The sequence below is a fragment of the Cervus elaphus genome, chromosome 19 (genome assembly GCF_910594005.1).
Source record: "Cervus elaphus chromosome 19, mCerEla1.1, whole genome shotgun sequence".
In the NCBI taxonomy this organism is placed as follows: Eukaryota; Metazoa; Chordata; class Mammalia; order Artiodactyla; family Cervidae; genus Cervus; species Cervus elaphus.
Genome location: NC_057833.1, coordinates 74,812,793 through 74,832,238, shown reverse-complemented (window position 1 = coordinate 74,832,238; position 19,446 = coordinate 74,812,793). Strand labels below are relative to the sequence as shown.

Genomic DNA, 19,446 nt, shown 5'->3' with positions numbered 1-19,446 from the left:
CACACAGTCAAAGGCTTTGGCATAGTCAATAAAGCAAAAGTAGATGTTTTTCTGTAAGTTGCTTGCTTTTTCCATGATCCAGCGGATGTTGGCAATTTGATCTCTGGTTCCTCTGCCTTTTCTAAATCCAACCTGAACATCTGGAAGTTCACGGTTCCCACACGCTCGCAGTTGCTTTATAATTAGTGTCTAAAGGAGTTTACATAGACCTACTTAAAGGAAGGAAACCTGGATGCAGTGCTGGTCAATCAGACCCCCTTCCCAAATTTGGGGCATAGCTTCCCCAGAGATGGTCTTGCCCCACCTGCTGGTCTGGACCCCTGGGGGACCCGCCCAGGCTCCCTGCAGCCCCCTAGGAGAACTCCTCCTACACCCATCCTGGTCACCGTGGGGTCTGGAAGACACATGGGTGTGACGGGCATTAGATTAGGTTCTGACACTGTAGAAATTCTTCACCAGGAAGTCCTGCTGTGTGGGCGGTGAGTCTCAACTGGAACTAGTGGGGAGTGATGGTGGGGGTGGTGAGGACCACCTTCTCTGCAGCCCCTTCTGTCTGCATAGCCTCGGGTCCCCCAGGGGCTGTGGCCAGTCCCTCCAGCTCCATCTCAGCCTGTGTCCCTGCAGCTGACACAGAACCCTGGGACCTGCTTTCTTATCTATCCCAGGAGGCGCCCGGCCTCATCCTCCCCACCCTGTCCCCTCACCCACAGGGTCCCTGCCTCTCCCCACCTTCTGGTTCTCTCCAGTGCTCCCGGCTCACACAGCAGCCCCCCCCCACCCCATTCCTTGCCAAATGCTATTTAAATTCTGAATTTTGTCCTCTGGCTAACTGTCATTTAATTTTCTCATCCTCTTGGCTTAAAGCCAAAGAGTATTCTTTCCAAATAAAAATGGTAAAGACCTTTTTTACCCCTCTCCCAAGATTCTTATGTAAATGCAGCGCAGCCTGCTGTTAGGAGAGAATATTCATAAGCCAGTTCTGTTATTGATTATTAACATCAAGCTTCTGGATCTAGATCACTTTTGGTTACAAAAGCCCCATGTATTCATTGTAGAATATTTGAAAACTACAGAGCAGTATCAAAAAGAAAAGAAAAGAACCAGACAGGAGAAACTGCTGCGAACATTTCAGGACCTCTCCTGCTGGTGTTTTCAGCAAGATGGAGAGAGACAGGATCATCTTCTTTAACATAATTTTTTCTTTTGATCATTGTCACTCAGCATGACAGAAGCAGCAGTGTTCAAAATCATGATCTTAATGGCTATATAATGTTCCATCCTAGAGACTTAGTTAAGATGCAGTCTTTTTGTTGTTTTGAGACGTTTAGCTTCATTCCATTTCTCAGCAGTAATAAACACAAAAGGAACACCTCCACTAGCTCTTTGCTTGTGAAGGGCCCGTGCAGGGCAGTGGTTTGGACCCAAGCCTGGGAAGTGACTAGAACACTGTCTAGCATTTCATAAATTTTTTTTTTTTTTTTTTTTTGCCACACAGCACAGCATGTGGGATCTTAGTTCCCGGACTAGGGATCAAACCCATGGCCCCAGCATTGGAAGTGTGGAGTCTTAATTACCAGACCACCAGGGATGTCCACATAAATGCTTTTATTATTATTAAAGTTTGCTGTTAGTTTTAGATTACAATTAAAACTTAGATTAAAATCGGTTTCTGGAAACAGGATTCTGGGTCAGAGGGCACACATGTGGCCATAGTTCTTCCCAGCAGGGCTACCTGGGCACACATTCCTCAAAGGGTGTCCCTCTCTCCACCCCCAGCCAGAGCTGGTGTCCTCACTTTATTCCGATAAGCCCTTGGGGAAACGTGAAGATTAGCGTGTAGTTGTAAGCGATGCCACGGTGGGATCTGCGTGCCCTTCGCCCTGTTCCCCCCAGTGTGACGTCCTGCAAAGTTACAGTCTGGGGTCATGGCCAGGATGTTACAGTGGGACAGTCCCCCGCCTTATTCAGACTTCCTCATTTTCTTGTGCTCATTTGAGGGCGTGTATGGAGTTGTACAATTTAATCACATGCGTAGGGTCTGGTATCCTCCAGCAGTCACGGCAGAAGACAGTCCAGCCCTTTCATGACCACACCCACCTCCTTCCTCCACCCCCACCCCTACCCCACCCCAGCGCTGTCTGTTCTCTGTAACTTTGTCATAGCAGAAATGTCATATGAGTGGAGCCATCCAGTATGTAAGCTTTGGGGGTTAACTTTCATTCACATAGCATACATCCCTTGGGATCCATCTCAGCTGTCTAAATCAGTAATTCATCCACAGTGCGGATGGACCAGAGTTTATTTAATATTCACCCGTTGAAGGGCATCTGGGTTGCTTCCACGTTTGGGCTCTCTATTCCTTTGTCGTTCTTGCCAGTGTGATGATTTTCCTTCCATTTCTTGGAGGCCAGTGTGGCTATTTTTAGAAGTCAGTACCCTCGTTTGGTTGGGTGGAGATTTCTGATGTCAATGGGACATGCATAATTCATCATCATCAAGTTACAAGAGTAAATACAGCTGTGGTGAAGTGTTAGATTTAAGATGCTGGGGGCTGAGATCCATAGTCCACGTGGATGGAGCAAGGAGGGGGCCAGAGTGAACGCCGCTGGAAGAACCTCCAGGTCCGATCAGCAGAGGAGGAAGCAGAGCTAGGAACCACCTGGAGCAGCAGAGCTCACCATGTGCCCTCGTGAAGGACAACCTGCCTTTCTCCCCTGCCTCCTTCAGGACCTCACATCCTGGTGTCTGCAGACCTCCCCACCCCAACCACTCTCTTCTTCAGCTGCAGCCATTTAAAATCACTTCGGGGGGGGAAAAACTGCACAAGAATTATAATTAGGAAGATTTTGCTCAAGATTCGTTACTCCAAGTTCAAAGACGCTCTGTGAAATTTGTTGCTAAGGCAGTCGATAAAAAATTTCACATTCAGCGTGAGCGTCACAGCAAGACAATGAACGTAATGACATGTTTTACAACCAACCCCAAAAGCACAACTTACCTGACACAGATAATGTTTAATGACTTTGAAAGGGAAGTAATGCCATCCTGGTTTATGAGCCCTGTGAGATGTCTCTCTCAAGAAAAAAACTTTAGCCGGCCTTGCAGAGAGAATTCCCAGGGACGCACTACTCTCTCGGGAGGCCTCCAACCAGCCCTCATCCTGCCTGCCCAACATCCACACACTGAACTTTTCTTTTGTGATCGCGGTGGGTTTTGGCTTTCCCAGACTGCAAAACTCAGCCTAAACCTAAATTGCCACTTGGTTATCTTACTTGTCCAGGACTGGGAGCATTTCACAGCATGGAGCCACAAATGTCGAGTGAGAAACCCACAGCTTCCAGTGGTCACTGACTTTAAGCCAACCCAAACTAGAGTTTGACAAACCCAGCAAAAAATGTTCTCAGCAGCTGTAAGGAAGTGCCTCGGATAGAGTTAGGAAACCACTCTCAGGGCACCAAGATGTGGAAGGGCGAGCATCGCAGCCCCTGAGGGTGCTTAGAGGTTGTCTTGGCTGCCTCTCTGCTTTCTAGGTTGCTCTGCTCTCTTAACCACTGCCCCTCCCATGTTACTGCTCCCAGTTACTCAGAAGGGAAATAGTGTCCTTGGCAGCCACATTTGGGCTGAGTCGATGCTGAAATGGCCAGAGTAAATGGGGCAGGGACCATGACAAGTCATTTTCACCTGTGGAGCCCAAATGGAAGGATGCTACACCCGATCTTTGATGTGTTTGAACGCCCCAGCCACTGCCGCCAGGCTCGTTCTGTGCCTGCACTGCCGGGAGCCAGCCCTGGACTCCTCCATCCACCACCTTAAAGAGGGGGAAGCAAAAAGACAGAGGAGAGCAGGTCATGGACATTAATACCAGCATTTGGGGAAACTTTCTTTTAAGAAGTTCACCTGTGTGAATTCACATGGGGATTTCAAGTTGTGTGTGTCGGGGCCATAACCCTCAAGTGCATACTGCAAAAATCAGAGCTGACACTGGCAAAGACGGAACACAGCATCTTTTCGTAGCAGCCACGACTGTCATGGGGCTGGCCAGCCATGTACCACGGTCACGGATGCACAGACGGGGGCAGGGAGTGGAATCAGAGCCCCAGGGGACAGAGCCTGAGCTTCGTAAAACCCTGCGTGTCACAGTCCAGGCAGTTTCCCCACAACAGAGTCCATTGCTGAACTGATGGGCTGGTCACCAGAGGCATCTCACCGCACCAGCCAGTCCAAACTGGAAAGTAGGACTGCTGCCACTGCTGTTGAGTCACTCAGTCACGTCTGGCTCTTTGTGGCCCCATGGACTGTAGCCCACCAGGCTCTTGTGTTCATGGGATTCTCCAGGCAAGAATACTGGAGTGGGTTGCCATTCCCTTCTCTGGGAGATCTTCCTGATCCAGGGATCGAACCCACGTCTCCTGTGTCTCCTGCATTGACAGGCAGATTCTTTACCGCTGAGCCACCAGGGAAGCCCAAAAAATAGGACACTTTGGGCTTCATTCTGCACCCTTCAGATTCACACACACGCACACACACACACATGCAAACACAGCAGGTGAGCCAGATCACAGCCTGAATGGAGAGGCAGACTCAGGGGAGCCCTGGAAGCGCCCATGAGCCAAGGTGGGGAAGTGGATGCAGGGCCCTCTCAGGAGGTGGAAGACCCTCCCTGTTGGAACGGGTCCAGCACGCACGGGTGGGGCTGCCCCCGTCTGCGGGTGAACCTCAGGGCCTGTGCAGCTCCCTCTGAAGCCTAGAGTCCCACCCCTCCCCACTGCTGGGCAACCTGAGTCCTGGTTCCCGGCCACCCCATCAGAATCTGTTTCCACTCCGGATCATCTCAGCCACTCTGTATTCACACGGGTCCCCGCTCCTGTACAGTGTTCTAGTGCTGAAACACAGAGCCGTGTCTCCCGGCAAGAAGTCCTGGTTGGAACCTCTCCCGAGGAACGTGAAACCTCTCCCTTCTGGCTTGTTTGCAGGAAGACCACAGAATGCCCGCCAGGAGCCCTGCTGGGCAATGATCAAATCTCCATCCTCCTAACCTTGAAACCAGAAACTCGATTATCTAAGCTGCCTGGGGGCTTGGACACCATCCGTCCACCTGCTTTTTGACACATGGACAGCAGTGTCTGGCTGAAACACGGGAACTCGGGGGCCACTTTCTGCATCCTCCCCTCCATGAACCTCTGAAGAGGGTCTCCCAGGGTAGAGAGAGGAAAGCACAATAGGATCCCATCCCTGGAGGAGATCTCCAGACTCAGAATGAACAGGAAGTCACCCCCAAGCCTTTAGAAACTGCCGTCCTGCCTCTTTAACCCCGAGGCCACCTAGACGCGGGTTGGCAGCGCTCTGACCATCTGTCACACAGTTTCCAGCCCCGGTTTCTAAATGTGTTGGTGGAGGTGCTGTTGGTACCAAGATCAGAACCGTGCTGGTGCCAAGTCAAGACGCTGGGCTCTCCTGCCCCTCCCCCCGCCCCCTGTGATCTGGCCTCCCTCCCTTCTGTTCTCCAGGGCCATTCCTGCAGTGATCTCGTGGGGGGCAGGTGTGGTCGTCCTGGGTCCCGTGACCCTGGGGCTCACCCCAATGGCCACCAGCTCCGAATTGCTTAGTAAAGTCAGAAAGATCCCCTGGAGGAGGAATTGGCAACCCACTCCAGTATTCTTGCCTGGAGAATCCCATGGACAGAGGAGCCTGGCAGGCTACAGTCTGGGGTCGCAAAGAGTCCCACACGACTGAGTGATTACACACACACACACACACACACAAAGAGCGTGTGTTTGGGTCACACGTGTGCACTGGACAGACGGAGGCCTGGGCCGTGGTCCTGGCTCCCTGACCACGTGCCGGCTGGGCCCGAGGGAGCCTTGTCCAGCTCTGCGCTGCTTCCCGTGGGGGCCCTTTGGAACGGGGCTTGGCAGGTGGTTGGCGCTCCCTGAGTGTCCGTTTCCTGACTCTGCAGGCAACTAGTGGGTTCCAGCACCAGAGTGTCCCGTGACCTTCACAGGTCCCACCTGAATACAAGGAACGATCAGCGTTCTGCAGACGAGAGGCCTTGGAGTTCTCGTTTTTTTCTCTTGTCTTGTGTTCACACTGCGGAGCTGCCAGTCAAACCCCGGGAAAGGGTTGGGGTGATCCGTCGTGCTTACTGATGAACGGCAGCCAGTTCTGCCTCTAGTTGGATGGCAATATAAAATCTTTATTCCTCTGTTAATCTTGCTGTCTCCGCATCTCACTTATAAGTTTCATTTCACCAACACTTTTCTTTTTTTTAACTGCTGTTTATTTCTGGATCGAGGATAAAGGATTTGCAGAATGATTCAGCGTGGGAACAGAGAGCCTTGTGCCCTCCTGACCAGGCTGCCTGGGGGATCTTCCCACGCCAACCACGCATTTGTGGGGCACGGGCTGCTTTCCCACGCCAGGAACAACCCATCTAGGCCAGAAGCTTCTCCTGGCACCTGGCAAAGAGCAGGGCTGCCTGGGCACATCCCACGTTAGATTCACATGATGCTGATGTTAAGGTTCATGTGATGTTCCACCCCTAGCTTCTCACATGTGTTGTCCCCACTAAAGGCTTCTCAACTATTAATAATAAGGTGAAAGCCTGATCAGACACACATGTAAAGTGGCCACACATCAAAGAATTTTACCCAAACGTCTTAGCTGAAGGAGGAAACTGGTAAGATGTCACAACTGGTTCAAAAGAGAAATCAAAGAACCAGGCATTTCTGTACAGTAGAGGCGTGCTGAAATGGATTTACAGATGGACACAGCATGGTTTTCCATTGCAATGGAAGACACTCAATGCAGTCTTTTCTGCTTATTTCTGATTTCCTTCTAGCCCCCCACCCCCCAGCCTGGTGTCAAAAATAATCTCTAAGCCTGTTCTGGACACAGGAGAAGGCTGGCCTCCCTCCCTGGGTTGAGCTGAATCAGTCACAAGGGGCAGCGAGAATGGCAATGTGCCCTGTGGGCCCTCCTGGACTTGTTTTGCTGGAAGGCTTCATAATTGGACTTTTTACAGCTTCTATTATTTGCTATCCCGAGGCTAGGAAACCATCACAAAAGACTCTCCTCTAGATTTCATCAGCGATGCTTATAAAGTTGGGCAAACTCACTTCTTGTCGAGGCCCCCCGGATATTTCAGGCTCTGGGTCTGTCTTCCCACCTCCCTCCCTGGGGAGGGCCTGCTCAGCAGTGACTTCCTGGAGCCACGCTCCACTCCTGACCAGCATCTGGTCATGACCTGCAAGCCACCTCGCCCCTCTCTGGAGTCTTCGGGCAAATCGAATGTTCACAGACAAAGCTGACTTACCGTCCGCCCCCGCCCACCACTGCCCTTTACTGGTGTCTGGAGAAAACCTACAAAGTCAGTCTGTACCAGATGGACATGAACTTCAGAAAGGTTCAAACGGGAAAGTCAGAAATGGCCCCTCGTCAGTGGTGGGATGGCCGGACTCCACCCCTCACCCCGCACGGGCGCAGCCCTGGAAGCCGAGGCGTGAACCAGGGGCCTGTGCAGGGCCCCTGGAGGTGTGCGGTCATGAGAACGCGGTGGATGAAGGCAAGACCCTGCCGTCAGTGGAGCTGGGAGGCCCTGTGGAGGAGCTGCACCCAGTCCTGATGGCTGGGAAGAAGAGAGGGGAAGAGAGCCCCTCCCTGGGAAGCAGGGCCCTGGAAGCAAGGAGGGCAGGGAGGGGTGCCCGTGGACTAGAGCGAAGGCGGGCTGAGAGCTTGGCAAGGACACAGGCTCCAGGGACATACTCCAGAACCTCAGGAGCCCAGCGGGGTGGTGGACCTTCCTTCTACCATGGACACGCAGGGCAGCAAAGGCTTCTGCACAGACCAGCAGGCCTGAATGCTAGAAATGGAGGCAGGGTGGTGGGGCGGGAGCCTGCAGGGCCAATGCAAGAGGGCTGCGGGGGTCCTGGTGGAGCTGCACTGAGCCAGGACGGTGGGCACCGGGTGGACGTGCCCATCACTGGCCCCGTCACTGGGGAGTGCAGACACCGCCTGGGGTGGGGCTGGAGTGGGCAGCCTGGACGGGGGTGCTGGCTTTGTCTCAGCGTTGCCAGGCCAGTGGCACACAGGAGCTGTGGTAGTCAGGGAACGGCCACATTTGTGGGGAAAATATCTACTTGCTCTATTTCACTGTTTCCAATTTAAAAATGATGCAGACTGATCTGGCTGGGAAAAAAAAAAAAAAACGGTGCTCTGGGCACTGAGAAATCCCCACTCTGTTCAGCGTGGCCTGCCCATGTTCAGACTCCTGCTGGTGAGCAGAGGGGCCTTACAGCCATTCCCAGGGAGAACTTGAAGGAAAACAGCTATTGTGATGAAAACAGGAGCCTTGGCGGGGACTGTCCGTGCACCGTCCAGCCTTGGAGAACAACCGCGGACTCTACTTGAAGCCCCATCTCCCAGGGAGCGATTCTGGAGCCCACACTCACAGTTGAGACCCCTCAGACAAAAAGTGCTGGTGTGAATGTGTTTCTCTTCTGTCCAGCGGGGACACCCAGGCTGGGTGCTGAATTGCATTGCATGAAATTTGTTCCCTGTGTGGACCCATGGTTCTAACCACATCCTTTCTCATTGTGATTCCCTGTCTGATTTAGTCCTGCAGCCCCAGTCCCCAAATCCTAAAAGGCAATCTTTTATTTTTAAGCTAATGTCCTTAAAATTGTTTTTTCACATAATGGCCCCAGAGGTCGTTGGAGCTTCCCGCACCCACCCGGCAAGATGGGGTATCATTAAGCCGAGGTTGTGGGCGGTACATCAAACATCACCAGCGGGGAACAGGGCAGCATGTCACGTGCAAGTGTGTTTACCTGGGTGACAGGATTGTTTCTCACAACTCTGCAGCGAACAAGAGAGTCATGTTTTTCTCGGCTTGTATAAGTCAACTCAATGAGATGTGCAGGTAGCATTCCAGAGCCCACGGTGATTTTGGTTTTTTCTTTGTAAAATTAACCTGCAGGTCGGGAGCAGAGAGAAGCCCCTGGAATCTGACATCACCGTGGAAACCAGCTGCCCCACTCCTGCCCGCCCCTCACAGCCGTGTGCTTCTGTTTTGCAGGTGGTCTTTAGCAAGTATTGCAACTCCAGTGATATTATGGACCTGTTCTGCATCGCTACCGGCCTGCCTCGGTGAGTGACTCAGAGTCACCCCACCAGTGGGTTGCCTTTAAATTCACCTGGAGGGGCAGGTACCTGGGAGGCCGAGTGGCCGAGTCTAGGGGATGGGAGGCCTGGAAGGGTTGATGGACTCATCTTGCACCCTGCGCATGGGACCTTTCAAATCAATGGATGAGTCCCTGGAGGTTTCAGCCAGCGCTGTCGGCTGCCCAGCAACAACCATAGCTGTGTTAGTGGAGTGAACTATTGGGCGAGGTTAGGCAGAAACTGCTGTTTTAAAAGTTTCTTTTTTTTCTTTCTTTCATTTATTCCTTTGTTTTGGGAGAAAGGATAAAGAAGGGTGGTAGTGTTTAGGCTGTAGTCCCCCAGCACCAAATGACCCAGGGATCCAGTTCAATGTTTAAGAAAAAAGTGATGTCAGAAGTAAGTTGAAAAGACCAGAAACCTACCCTCGAGAACCACAATCAGCAGTTTGTTCTAGCAAGTGAATTTTCTGTCCTAACTTCCTGACTATAGAGAGTAATCAGGAATAACTTTGGCCTGCAGTTAACTTTAAAGTTACGACCCAGGTCAAGGAGGGTGAGAAGGAAGGACAGTCAGGACCTTTCAGAGTCAGGTGGGAAAAGGAGAGTCCCGCAATAGGTTACATGCCTGAAATTAACAGTAAGTGGCAGCTTGGAGCAGCAAGAAATGGCCCACAGTTTGGGGCATCTTTTGATAAACAGTGTGCTAAGAAATAAATCTTTATTCCTTTTTAAAACAACCCTGGGATTCAGGTGTCACTGCCACGGCACAGATTTTAAAACCAGTTAAGTCTTGTGATTAAGGCAACACCTTGGGTGAGAGCCCCCCCCACCCCAAGATGGAGGTTAGAGGAAGATTCAACTTATCCTCTTAAAACTGTTTAGTAGGAGAGCTTTTTGCCTGTTTAGATGGACTCCCCCAGGAAATGAAAGGGAAAAGCAAACCCTGAATTCATCACTGGCTGATATAAATGTTCATTTCTACTTTATCACAGTTTTATTGAGCCTCCCAACTCAACAAATTAGACTGTCTCCAATTCCCATTTCAAATGACTTACACATCTGCCAAGCACTTAGAACTGCACGCACAACCCTTAGCTTTGTTACCAAGCTGAGGGCCAGAGTCTTGGGGCCGACCACTCAGAGCCCCTTGGGCAGGACCTCCGGGTGCTCAGGTTCCTGCCTCAAGGGAAGCCCAGATTCAAGTGTGCACCCAGGAGACAACATCGGGGTGAAGACACGACTTCTCCTGTCTTCCAGGAACACCACCATTTCCCTCCTGACCACGGATGACGCCATGGTCTCCATCGACCCCACCATGCCCGCCAATTCAGAACGGTAAGTGGCTGGCAGGCTTCATCAGCTCTTTCTCGCCATGTCTGACAGCTCTCTGCAGGCACGGCTGGGTCTCCAGGCTTGTGTTCTTAATGTATGGATGCAGGGAAATCCGCTTTTAAACCAAAGATGGGAGAGTCTGGGTAGGAGGCTGCCGGTTACTGTGCATACCTTGTCACTTTCCAGGAAAGTGGCAGCTCTAAGCGTGGCCAGAGACCTTGCCGAGGGTCCGCAGGAGCCCTCTGAGGGGGTAGTTACAGATGGGGAAGCCGAGGACTAAGTGACTAAGAGCCGGCCCCTGTCCATCAGAGCAGGAGAGTCCCTGACCAGAGCCCCTGGGGACACTGGGCGTTGACCCCGGAGTTGTCAAGTGCTGCCCACCGGCTACTCTGCCCAGTGCGGGGAGGAAGCCTGGGGCCTGGAGGAACGGAACCAGGAGAGGCCAGAGAGGGAGAGGCTCAGGCAGGAAACACATCTGTGAACATCAGTAGAACAGCCCGGCCTCTGTGGCCAGAGGGAAGACGAGGATTGAGCAGAGCCTCCCACTTGCGCCTAGCCCTCTGCCCAGCGGCCGGAGTCCCCGGCGGTCCCCACTTTATATTTGCAGTGAGGCCAGGCAGAATCCAAACCATGTTCCATGTGAAGCTGTGAGCAGGAGCGAGAACGGGCATGGGGTACCCCTGGGGACCCCTGCCTGTTGCTCCTGCCGCCCACTGCATCCCCCTCTGAGCGATACGGGTCAACCCAGCCATCCGAATGGACTGACACAGCTGCTCTAGCCTGCAGGAGGGGGTGTGCCCAGGCAGACCCTCTCATGTCCCAGCCACCGGAGGGCCCCTGGCTGCCTGATGGCAGTCTGGAAATACTTAGGTTCCGGGGATGTGGTCCCTAGGACCTCCGATGTAAGCGCCCTGAAGTTTCCCCCGACCCAGGGTGTGTGCACATCCGAGCTGAGCAAACGGGGATGGGCACTTGCTCTTCCTCTGTGCCTGGACACCACTTGTCATTTATCACTCTGGCCTGGGTGCAGGGGGCCCAGTCGCCGGCAAGGACTGCCAGTGAGAACTGCCAGGCTTTAGTGCAGAAAGCCAAGGCAGTAACAAACCCCAGGAGGTACAAAGTTCTGGAACGTTCGAACAACCTCACCTGTCCTTTGAGCTCAGTGGTGGGCGGCCGGTACTGTCCTGCCCCGAACACTGGGTGCTTCTGCCAGGCCTCCCCTCCCCCTCCTCTGTGTCCATCAGTCTCCTGAATTTTTAATTTCATCATCAGGAGTTTCTGCTCCCACGTGCTCTGGCACTGATTACGCTCTGATTATCGGCTCCGGGCTCCCCGGAAGGAAGAATGCTAATTGAATCCCCAAAGACTCCAAGAACATTGTTGTAAATTGCAGCACCAGCTCCAGCCTGACCCAGATCTGTATTCATGAGGAAAGGCACGAGTGACCTGTCACCCCCGACGTCCACAAGATAAAATGATGTCATCAGAGGGGAAGTGTCCTGTCCGTGCGATCTGCTCTCTGATGGAGCAAAGCTGCACGTTTCCTGAATTAGTTAAAGCAGTTTGTAGGTTGTCTATTCTGTTTTGTCACTTCATCATATCTCGTTTGGCACTTTATTTTGTGCCAGCCCTTGTCAATAGGGTACAGTTTTGTTCCCCAGAAAATGCTGGGGGAAGTCTAATGTTTTGGCTGCCACAGCGGGGACAGGTGTCTAGCGCCCAGAAGGCAGAGACCAGGGCTGCTGCTCCGTGTCCCCAAGTCCAGGGCCAGCCCCACCCCCCACCCCAGACTCACCTGCCCGAAGGTCAATAGCGCAGAGGCTGGGAACTGGTATTTTTGGTCCCCACAGCTTTCTCTTTGCAGACCTACATGTTGCCCCCAGGCCACCAGCCTCATGTGCATCCCCAGGAGCTGGTTGAAGCAGAGCCCCTTCCCTCCTGCTCCCTAACCCTTCTATCTGGTTCCCTAGGTCTGGGGTGGGGCTCCAGAACTGGCATTTCCGCAGGTTCCCAGGTGGTGGTGATATTGGCTGGGACCCCCTTGATCACTGTTCTGACCACTGAGCATCTCTGTCTACTACCTTCACCCACTCCCTGCATTTGGGGTTGTAGACCTTTTCCATTGTTGGAGTTTCCCCCTCCAGCTTCCCCCAGTCTGTGTTTGTTTTCTTGCTGTCAGCCCTGAAGAGGCTGTATTCCCAAGGTTCCACACCCGAGCCCCCATCCAGGCCTCCCATTTGCTCCTTTGCCTCCTGCTCTCCAGTCCCACGGTTCCGGCTGCCACTGGGCTGTCCTGCCCATTTTATATATGCATAGTGTGATCTAGCCCAACAGAACAGTGACCGTCATCCCTGCCTAAAGGTTTAAACCACCAGGGATCTTCAAAAAGGCACTGATCACCAGTCCCCCACTAGGACCTAGTAAATTCAGGTTTGTGAGGGATTTATTTTTAAAGCTCACCAGGTGATTCCAGGGCTTCCCCAGTGGCCCAGTGGTCAAGAACCCACCTACAGTGCAGGAGGCCCAGGTTCGATCCCTGGGTCGGGAAGACGTTCTGGAGAAGGAAAGTGTGGAAAACCTAAGAAACTACTCTTGACCCCAGGAGGGGGCCTAGCCCAAACAGTGACCAGAAGGTCATGTCCCCCAGACACAGGGTTTCCCTTTTTGGAAAGTGCTGGGTGAGTTTTGCCTGTTCCCAAAACAGTTCCATCAGGCTGTGTCCCTGCAGCCCCTCGGCCTTGCCAGCCTGGTCAGCGCCTGTCCACCCCCCCGCCCCCACCCCCCAGCCTCAGACTCGGGAACCACCTGGCAAGAGGGGCTCCCTGGGGGCACCAGAGGGTCCACCTCACCTGCCTTCTGCCCAGTTCGTGCTCTCATGGGGCGTTTTCACAGCCTTTTCTCCAAATTCCAAGGACTCTTGATGGTGATCAGCTGGATACCAATCAGAAACCAGGGTCCCAGTTGCCCCGTCTCTTATACTGATCTTTTCAGCTCGTTTCAAGCCAAATTGCATGACCTTCTGACTCTCTCGTCATAATACTTCTTGCCTTAATGATCAGCCAATGTTTCAGACCAGCAATTTAAATAACCTGGCACATATTCACCTAAGTCAGAGGGGCTCTTATCAAATAGTGGGCTGAGTGGCTTCCTCTTTCTTTTGGAAATGATAAGAAAGCTGATTGCTAACCTCCCGATTCCTGAAAACCAGCAAACGCAAGTAGACACGTCCCAACTTTGCTCAGATCTTTCTCAAAGGAACTGAGCGTCTGGTTCTGGCTGGACCGGGGGCATTGTGAATCCCATGGTGTCCCATTGACAGGCATGTTGACTCCTGAGAACACCTTCTGTTTCTGCCACTAATGCTTCAAGACCCTCATCAAAGGAGAGAAATGGGCACTTAAATAGATCAGGGAAAGATGGGGCTCAGGGCAGGGCATGTGGAGAGAGGGAAGAGCCAGGAGGGCACAGCACACGTGTGACACAATCGCTCCTTTAGTTCCAATCTTAGCCAAGATGTGATAACGTGAAGTGTCCACTGCATGAAATGGCTGAGCGCTTGCATGGGTGGCATACGTGACCACGTGTGCCAGCTGGGAAAATGCCCCCTGGATTCCATCCTGGCTCCCACTAAACATGTTTGAAAAGACATAGTTACATTTCAGAAAAAGACAAATGCAAGTTCAAGGCAAGTGGAAAGTGGTTTATGTTGATCCTGTTGTTGAGGAAGAAATAATGAAGCTGCAACTCATTTTCGGGCCGAGGCAGGAGTTTATTCCATCGTGGAAGCACCGTGACTGGTTCTGAGAGCATTCCTGCCATTGAGAATCAAGAGGATTAAGGATGGAGGGGCCAAGTGTCATTTTGCAGGGCCCAGCCGTGGTCAGCGTGTGCTGGGATGCACGGCTCTGCCTCTCCCCCTCACCCACCTCCCTCACCTACTCTGCTGGGTCACCACCACCTCCCGCACCCGCATCAGGCCTGTGGGGAGGAGAAGAGGAGAGACAGTCTTGTGGCGGCAGAGGAGGGGGAGAAAAGAGAAACAGGGATGGGGGGAGGGAGGGGAAGACCCAGGCTCGCTCTCTCCCCACTGCCCCAGTGTCAGTGCTTATGGGGGAGGGGGTGCGGAGGGAGGAGGAGAGGGGGATGGTGACGGTCACCTCGCCGTGGCTCTCCACCCCCTCACTTGCTTACCCAGACCCCAGCCCCTCACTCCTCTCCTGGGTCGGGCCAACACACAGCCCGGAGCATGCCACAGCTGGTTCACAGTCAGCTCCACGCACACTGGGTGGGTTTCAGCAAGGCCCCGCCTCCCGGAGCTCCGTCTCCCAGAGCCTGCAAGCTGAGGAGGCTGACGCCTGCTAGGGTGGGGGGAGCCAGGGAAGATGGAGTCACCCTGCCCAGCCTGTCGGTGTGAGGACCAGGACTGCTGGTGGTACTACCTCCCCGCCACGAGCTCAGCAGGTGGGACCACACTTCACACTGCATGGGTTCTGAGGAGGGTGCTCTGTGATCTGCCAGGACCCAAATACCATCACTGTGAAGCCTCTATAGTGAAGGGACCCACATCCCAAATAACCAACTTCCAGGGGTCTTAGGAAGAGGCCCTTTCTGTAGGCAAGGTGCTTCCATGAGGAGGTCTGGGGGCCTTGCCCCTCCACACGCTTTTCCAGGAGGAAGCCCTCATGGGGAGGCCAGGATTTGAGACCCTCATGGAGTTGTCTGTCCATCAGCCATAATGCCACACAGCTGTTATTTTTATACTTTATCGGCGTTTTAAATTGCAGACAATTTTTCTCTGTGGCCTGGAAACCATTAAACCACAGGTATGACCCCAATTAACGCTGGTGGCAAAGGACCCACCTGCCAGTGCAGGTTAGACGTAAGAGATGCGGGTTCGATCCCTGGGTCACAAAGATCCCCTGGAGGAGGGCACAGCAACCCACTTCAGTATTCCTGCCTGGAGAATCTCATGGACAGAGGAGCCTGGTGGGCTGCAGTCCGTGGGGTCACACAGAGTCAGACATGACTGAAGTGACTTAGCTCACTCACAGGTTCGGTGTTTGATATGCATCCTCCCAGTCTCTGAGCTTTCTTCCTCCATTGCTTAGCTGGCTGGCTGTCTATGACCCTTTCTCTTGCTACATCTCGCTAATGAAATGTCGTGGGCATCCCTCCACATCGGTACTTGCACACTGTCTCCATCTTTTTAACAACCTCGTGACCTTCCACAGTTCAGCGGATGCATCATCCACCCCCAGTGGAGAGGGGCCCGAGTATTTCTTAGCCATTCAAAAGGCAGCAGCCACGTCCTTTCAAGGTGTATTTGACCATGGAACATTGGGTCCTTGAGGGCAAAGCCTTTTTGTCTGGTTCACTCTTATGTCACCAGAACCCAACCACACTGAGCACTCCATGAAAAATGTGCTGAATGAATGAACAAGTGGCATATGAAGATACCCCGGTAAGGTAGGGGTGCCCAAACTCCAGCATCTAATACGTGATGATCTGAGGTGGAGCAGATGTAATAATACTAGAAGTAAAGTGCACAATAAATATAATGCACTTGAATCATCCCAAAGTCACCCCAGTCCGTGGAAAACTGTCTTCCATGAAACCAGTCCCTGGTGCCAAAAAGGTTGGGGGCCGCTGCCATAAGAGAGAATCAAAAGAGTTAATACTTTCGTTCCTAGGTTCGCGTGATGGGACAGTGGATTTTAAATTTGACTCCATGCAGCTCGGTTGCTCTCCCCAGGGTGTTGGCAGTCCATACTCCCGCCAGCAGTACCCATCGGAGTCTGATTCCCTATGCCTTTATAGCTCTCTTGTCATCAGGTTCTAGAATTTTGCTAAACCGTTGGGTAAAAAAAATAGCCTCTTTGTTGAGGTGCCTCTCTTTATGTTTGCTAACTGTTGTCAACCATTGCCTGTTCCTATTCTTTGCCTGTTTCCCATTAACTTAATCATCTCTCCAAAGCTGGAGGTCCTTGTATGTCAGGGACCGTGACCTTCAATCTGGTGACATCACCAGTATCTGCTCCCCGCCCCCGTGGGTCTCTTGATTACTGGTGGTGACATCACCAAGGTGCCAACCCATTTTCGCCTGAGTTATTGACACCGATCCTCCCTTGTGCACATGGGGGATGCCGTCACCAGGAGTTCAAACCAAGCCAAAGTAGGAGAGCGTCCTGCATCAGCCAGGTGTCAAGGCAGACCAAGGCAACTCTGCCATCCCAGCTGCATTCAACATGCTTGTTTTATTAACTAAATATGAACATGACAGAGGGGGTCCATCATTTAAATAATATATTTTAAGTGTTGAGAATTTCTCTGAATGAGGAAGCTCAGAACCACCAAAGAAGCTCATTTTTTTTAAAAGACCTAATTCGCTGGTGAATTCTAATTCAGCCCAAGTGCTTATCTCTTGGGCCAGATGTGTGTGGACGTCTTTGACGGCGTCTTACAGTGGAACTGCCTTCTCTCTTGCAGAACTCCCTACAAAGTGAGACCCGTGGCCATCAAGCAACTCTCTGGTAAGGCCTTGCTATCATTTTTTAAATTAAAAAAGTGTAGGAAGCTGTAGACTGCTCCTGGATTGAATATGTATGAGTTAAGCGTTGAATTGAAGCCCGGTGCTGTTACAGAATGTAAAGTCACATACTGCTGTTAAGGCAGCCATGCTGTGTCCTCCACGACCCCCCAGGTGCCCAGCCCCCTGTCCTGACAACCTAGCAGATGCTGGGTGACGCCCCACTCCTGTCTCCATGGGCCCAGTACCTGTGTAGCCTATTCAGACTGTAACGCGAGAAGTCCAGCCCTCAGGATGCCTCATACGCTCAGTGGTGTTGGTTTGCTAAAGTCCCATTGCCTTCTGGATCTTGGATCACTCCTATTTATGCATGACATGCATAATCATATGCTTCTATTTAAGTGTGTATTTTGATAAGGCTTTGAAAGTTTTATCCATCCTTGTTAACTGTCAAGACCAGAAACGTTTTCATCACCTAAAAATGTTCTTTTGTGCCTCTTCCTGCTTAACCCCGGTCCCTCTGTTAAGGGTCTGTGTCAACCACACCCTCTCTCTGAAGCCACAGGTTAGATGTGTCTTTTTGAGACTTTCATAGAGAAGAAATTACATAAAATGTACCCTTTTTTGACCCAATGTTGTTTTTGAGACTCCTCCGTGTGTTGTATCATTCTTTCCTTTTTATTGGTGAGTACCATTCCAGGTGTGGCTGGTTCAAAGTTTGTTTATCCATTCACCTGTTGAAGGACATCTGGGTTATTTCAGGTTGGGAGCTTTTATAAATAAGGCAGCTATGAGTATCCAAGAACAGGCATTAACAGGGACATAACATTTTTATTTCCCTTGGACTCAGTGGGATTGAGTGGATTGCTGGGTCATATGGTTTAGTACATGTTTCATTTTATAAAAAAAAAAAATACTTCCACGCAGTTCCTTTCCTTCTAATGATCCAGATCTAATGTGCTCTCCTTCCACTAGCTACTGAAGGAAGAAGCTTGGCTCATTGATTTTAGATCTTTCTTTTTTTATATAATAACATAAAGCTAGAGATTTCCCTCAGAGCATACTTTAGCTGTATCTCACAAATTTTGATGTGTTGTGTTTTCATTTTTATTCAGCTTAAAATATTTTCTAATTTAGTTCTTTTTCTGATCCATATGTTATTTAGAAGTTCTTTTTATTTATTTATTTAGAAGTATTTTATTTATTTACATTATTTTATTTATTTAGAAGTATATTATTTAATTTTCAAATATCTGGGTATTTTCCACTCATCTTTCCGGTACTGATTTCTGTCTTTTTTTTTTTTTTAATATATCTTTGGCTGTCCTGGGTCTTCATTGCTGTGTGAGGGCTGTTCTCTAATTGCAGCATGGACTTCTCATTGCATGTGGCTTCTCTTGTTGCAGAGCAGAGGCTCTAGGTGCACGGTCTTCGGTAGTTGCAGCTTGCAGACTTTGTTGTCCTGTGGCATGTTGAATCCTCCTGGACCAGTGATGGAACTCATTGCCCCTGCATTGGCAGACAGATTCTTAACCACTAGACCACCAGGAAAGCCCCTGATATTGATTTCTGTTCAATCCTTTGTGACCATATAGCTTCAGTCTTTTTTGATCTACTGAGATACTGGTGTATCTTGGGACTTCTCTGTAGCTCAGATGGTGAAGATTCTGCCTGCAAAGCAGGAGACCTGGGTTTGATCCCTGGGTTGGGAAGATCCTCTGGAGAAGGGAATGGCAGCCCATCCAGTATTCTTGCCTGGAGAATCCCAAGGACAGAGAAGCCTGACGGGCTATAGTCCATGGGGTCACAAGGAGTCACACACGACTGAGCAACTCACACCACCACCCACGGTGCATCTTGGTGGCTGTTTCACATACAGTTAAAAAAGAATGTGTACTGTTGTTACTGGGTGAAAGATTCTATAAATGTCAGTTAGTTCAAGTTGGTTGTATCTTTACTTATTTTTTGTCTACTTGTTCTGTCCATACTGAAGGATAAGAATTGCAGTATCCAACCCTGTTGTGGATATGTTGTTTCATTTCTTAGTTCTCTTGGGTTTTGCTTCATGCTTCTTCTATTTCTCTTACTGGGTTCATCCTTGGGATTTTTCTGTCTTCTTGATGAATCAACCCCTTCATTCTTATAAAAATGTGTCCTTTATCTTTGGTGCTTTTCGGTGAAGTCTTCTTTACCTCTTGTTACTATAACCACTCTAGCTTTCCTTTACTCAGTGCTCCTAGTTATATCCCATTCCCTCTTTTTCACTTTTAACATGTTTATGTTTGAAGTGGATTTCTTATTAGTTCTGGCAATTTCAGCCTTTTGGTTAAGTTTTTAAGCCATTTACATTAAATGTAATTATCCATATGCTGCTGCTAAGTCACTTCAGTCGTGTCCGACTGTGTGCGACCCCATAGACGGCAGCCCACC

General features: G+C 51.0%; 1 protein-coding gene across 4 annotated transcripts in view; it reads left to right on the top strand.

Annotated features, from left to right (window-relative positions):
* Positions 1–19,446, top strand: part of PDE9A (phosphodiesterase 9A) — a 106,243-nt gene that overhangs the window by 21,705 nt on the left and 65,092 nt on the right. For all 4 annotated transcript variants that reach the window (XM_043874724.1, XM_043874725.1, XM_043874726.1 and 1 more), the window contains exons 2-4: positions 9,074–9,144; positions 10,416–10,493; positions 16,977–17,020. In XM_043874724.1, the coding sequence (XP_043730659.1) occupies positions 9,074–9,144; positions 10,416–10,493; positions 16,977–17,020 (193 nt within the window). The remainder of the gene's footprint in view (positions 1–9,073; positions 9,145–10,415; positions 10,494–16,976; positions 17,021–19,446) is intronic.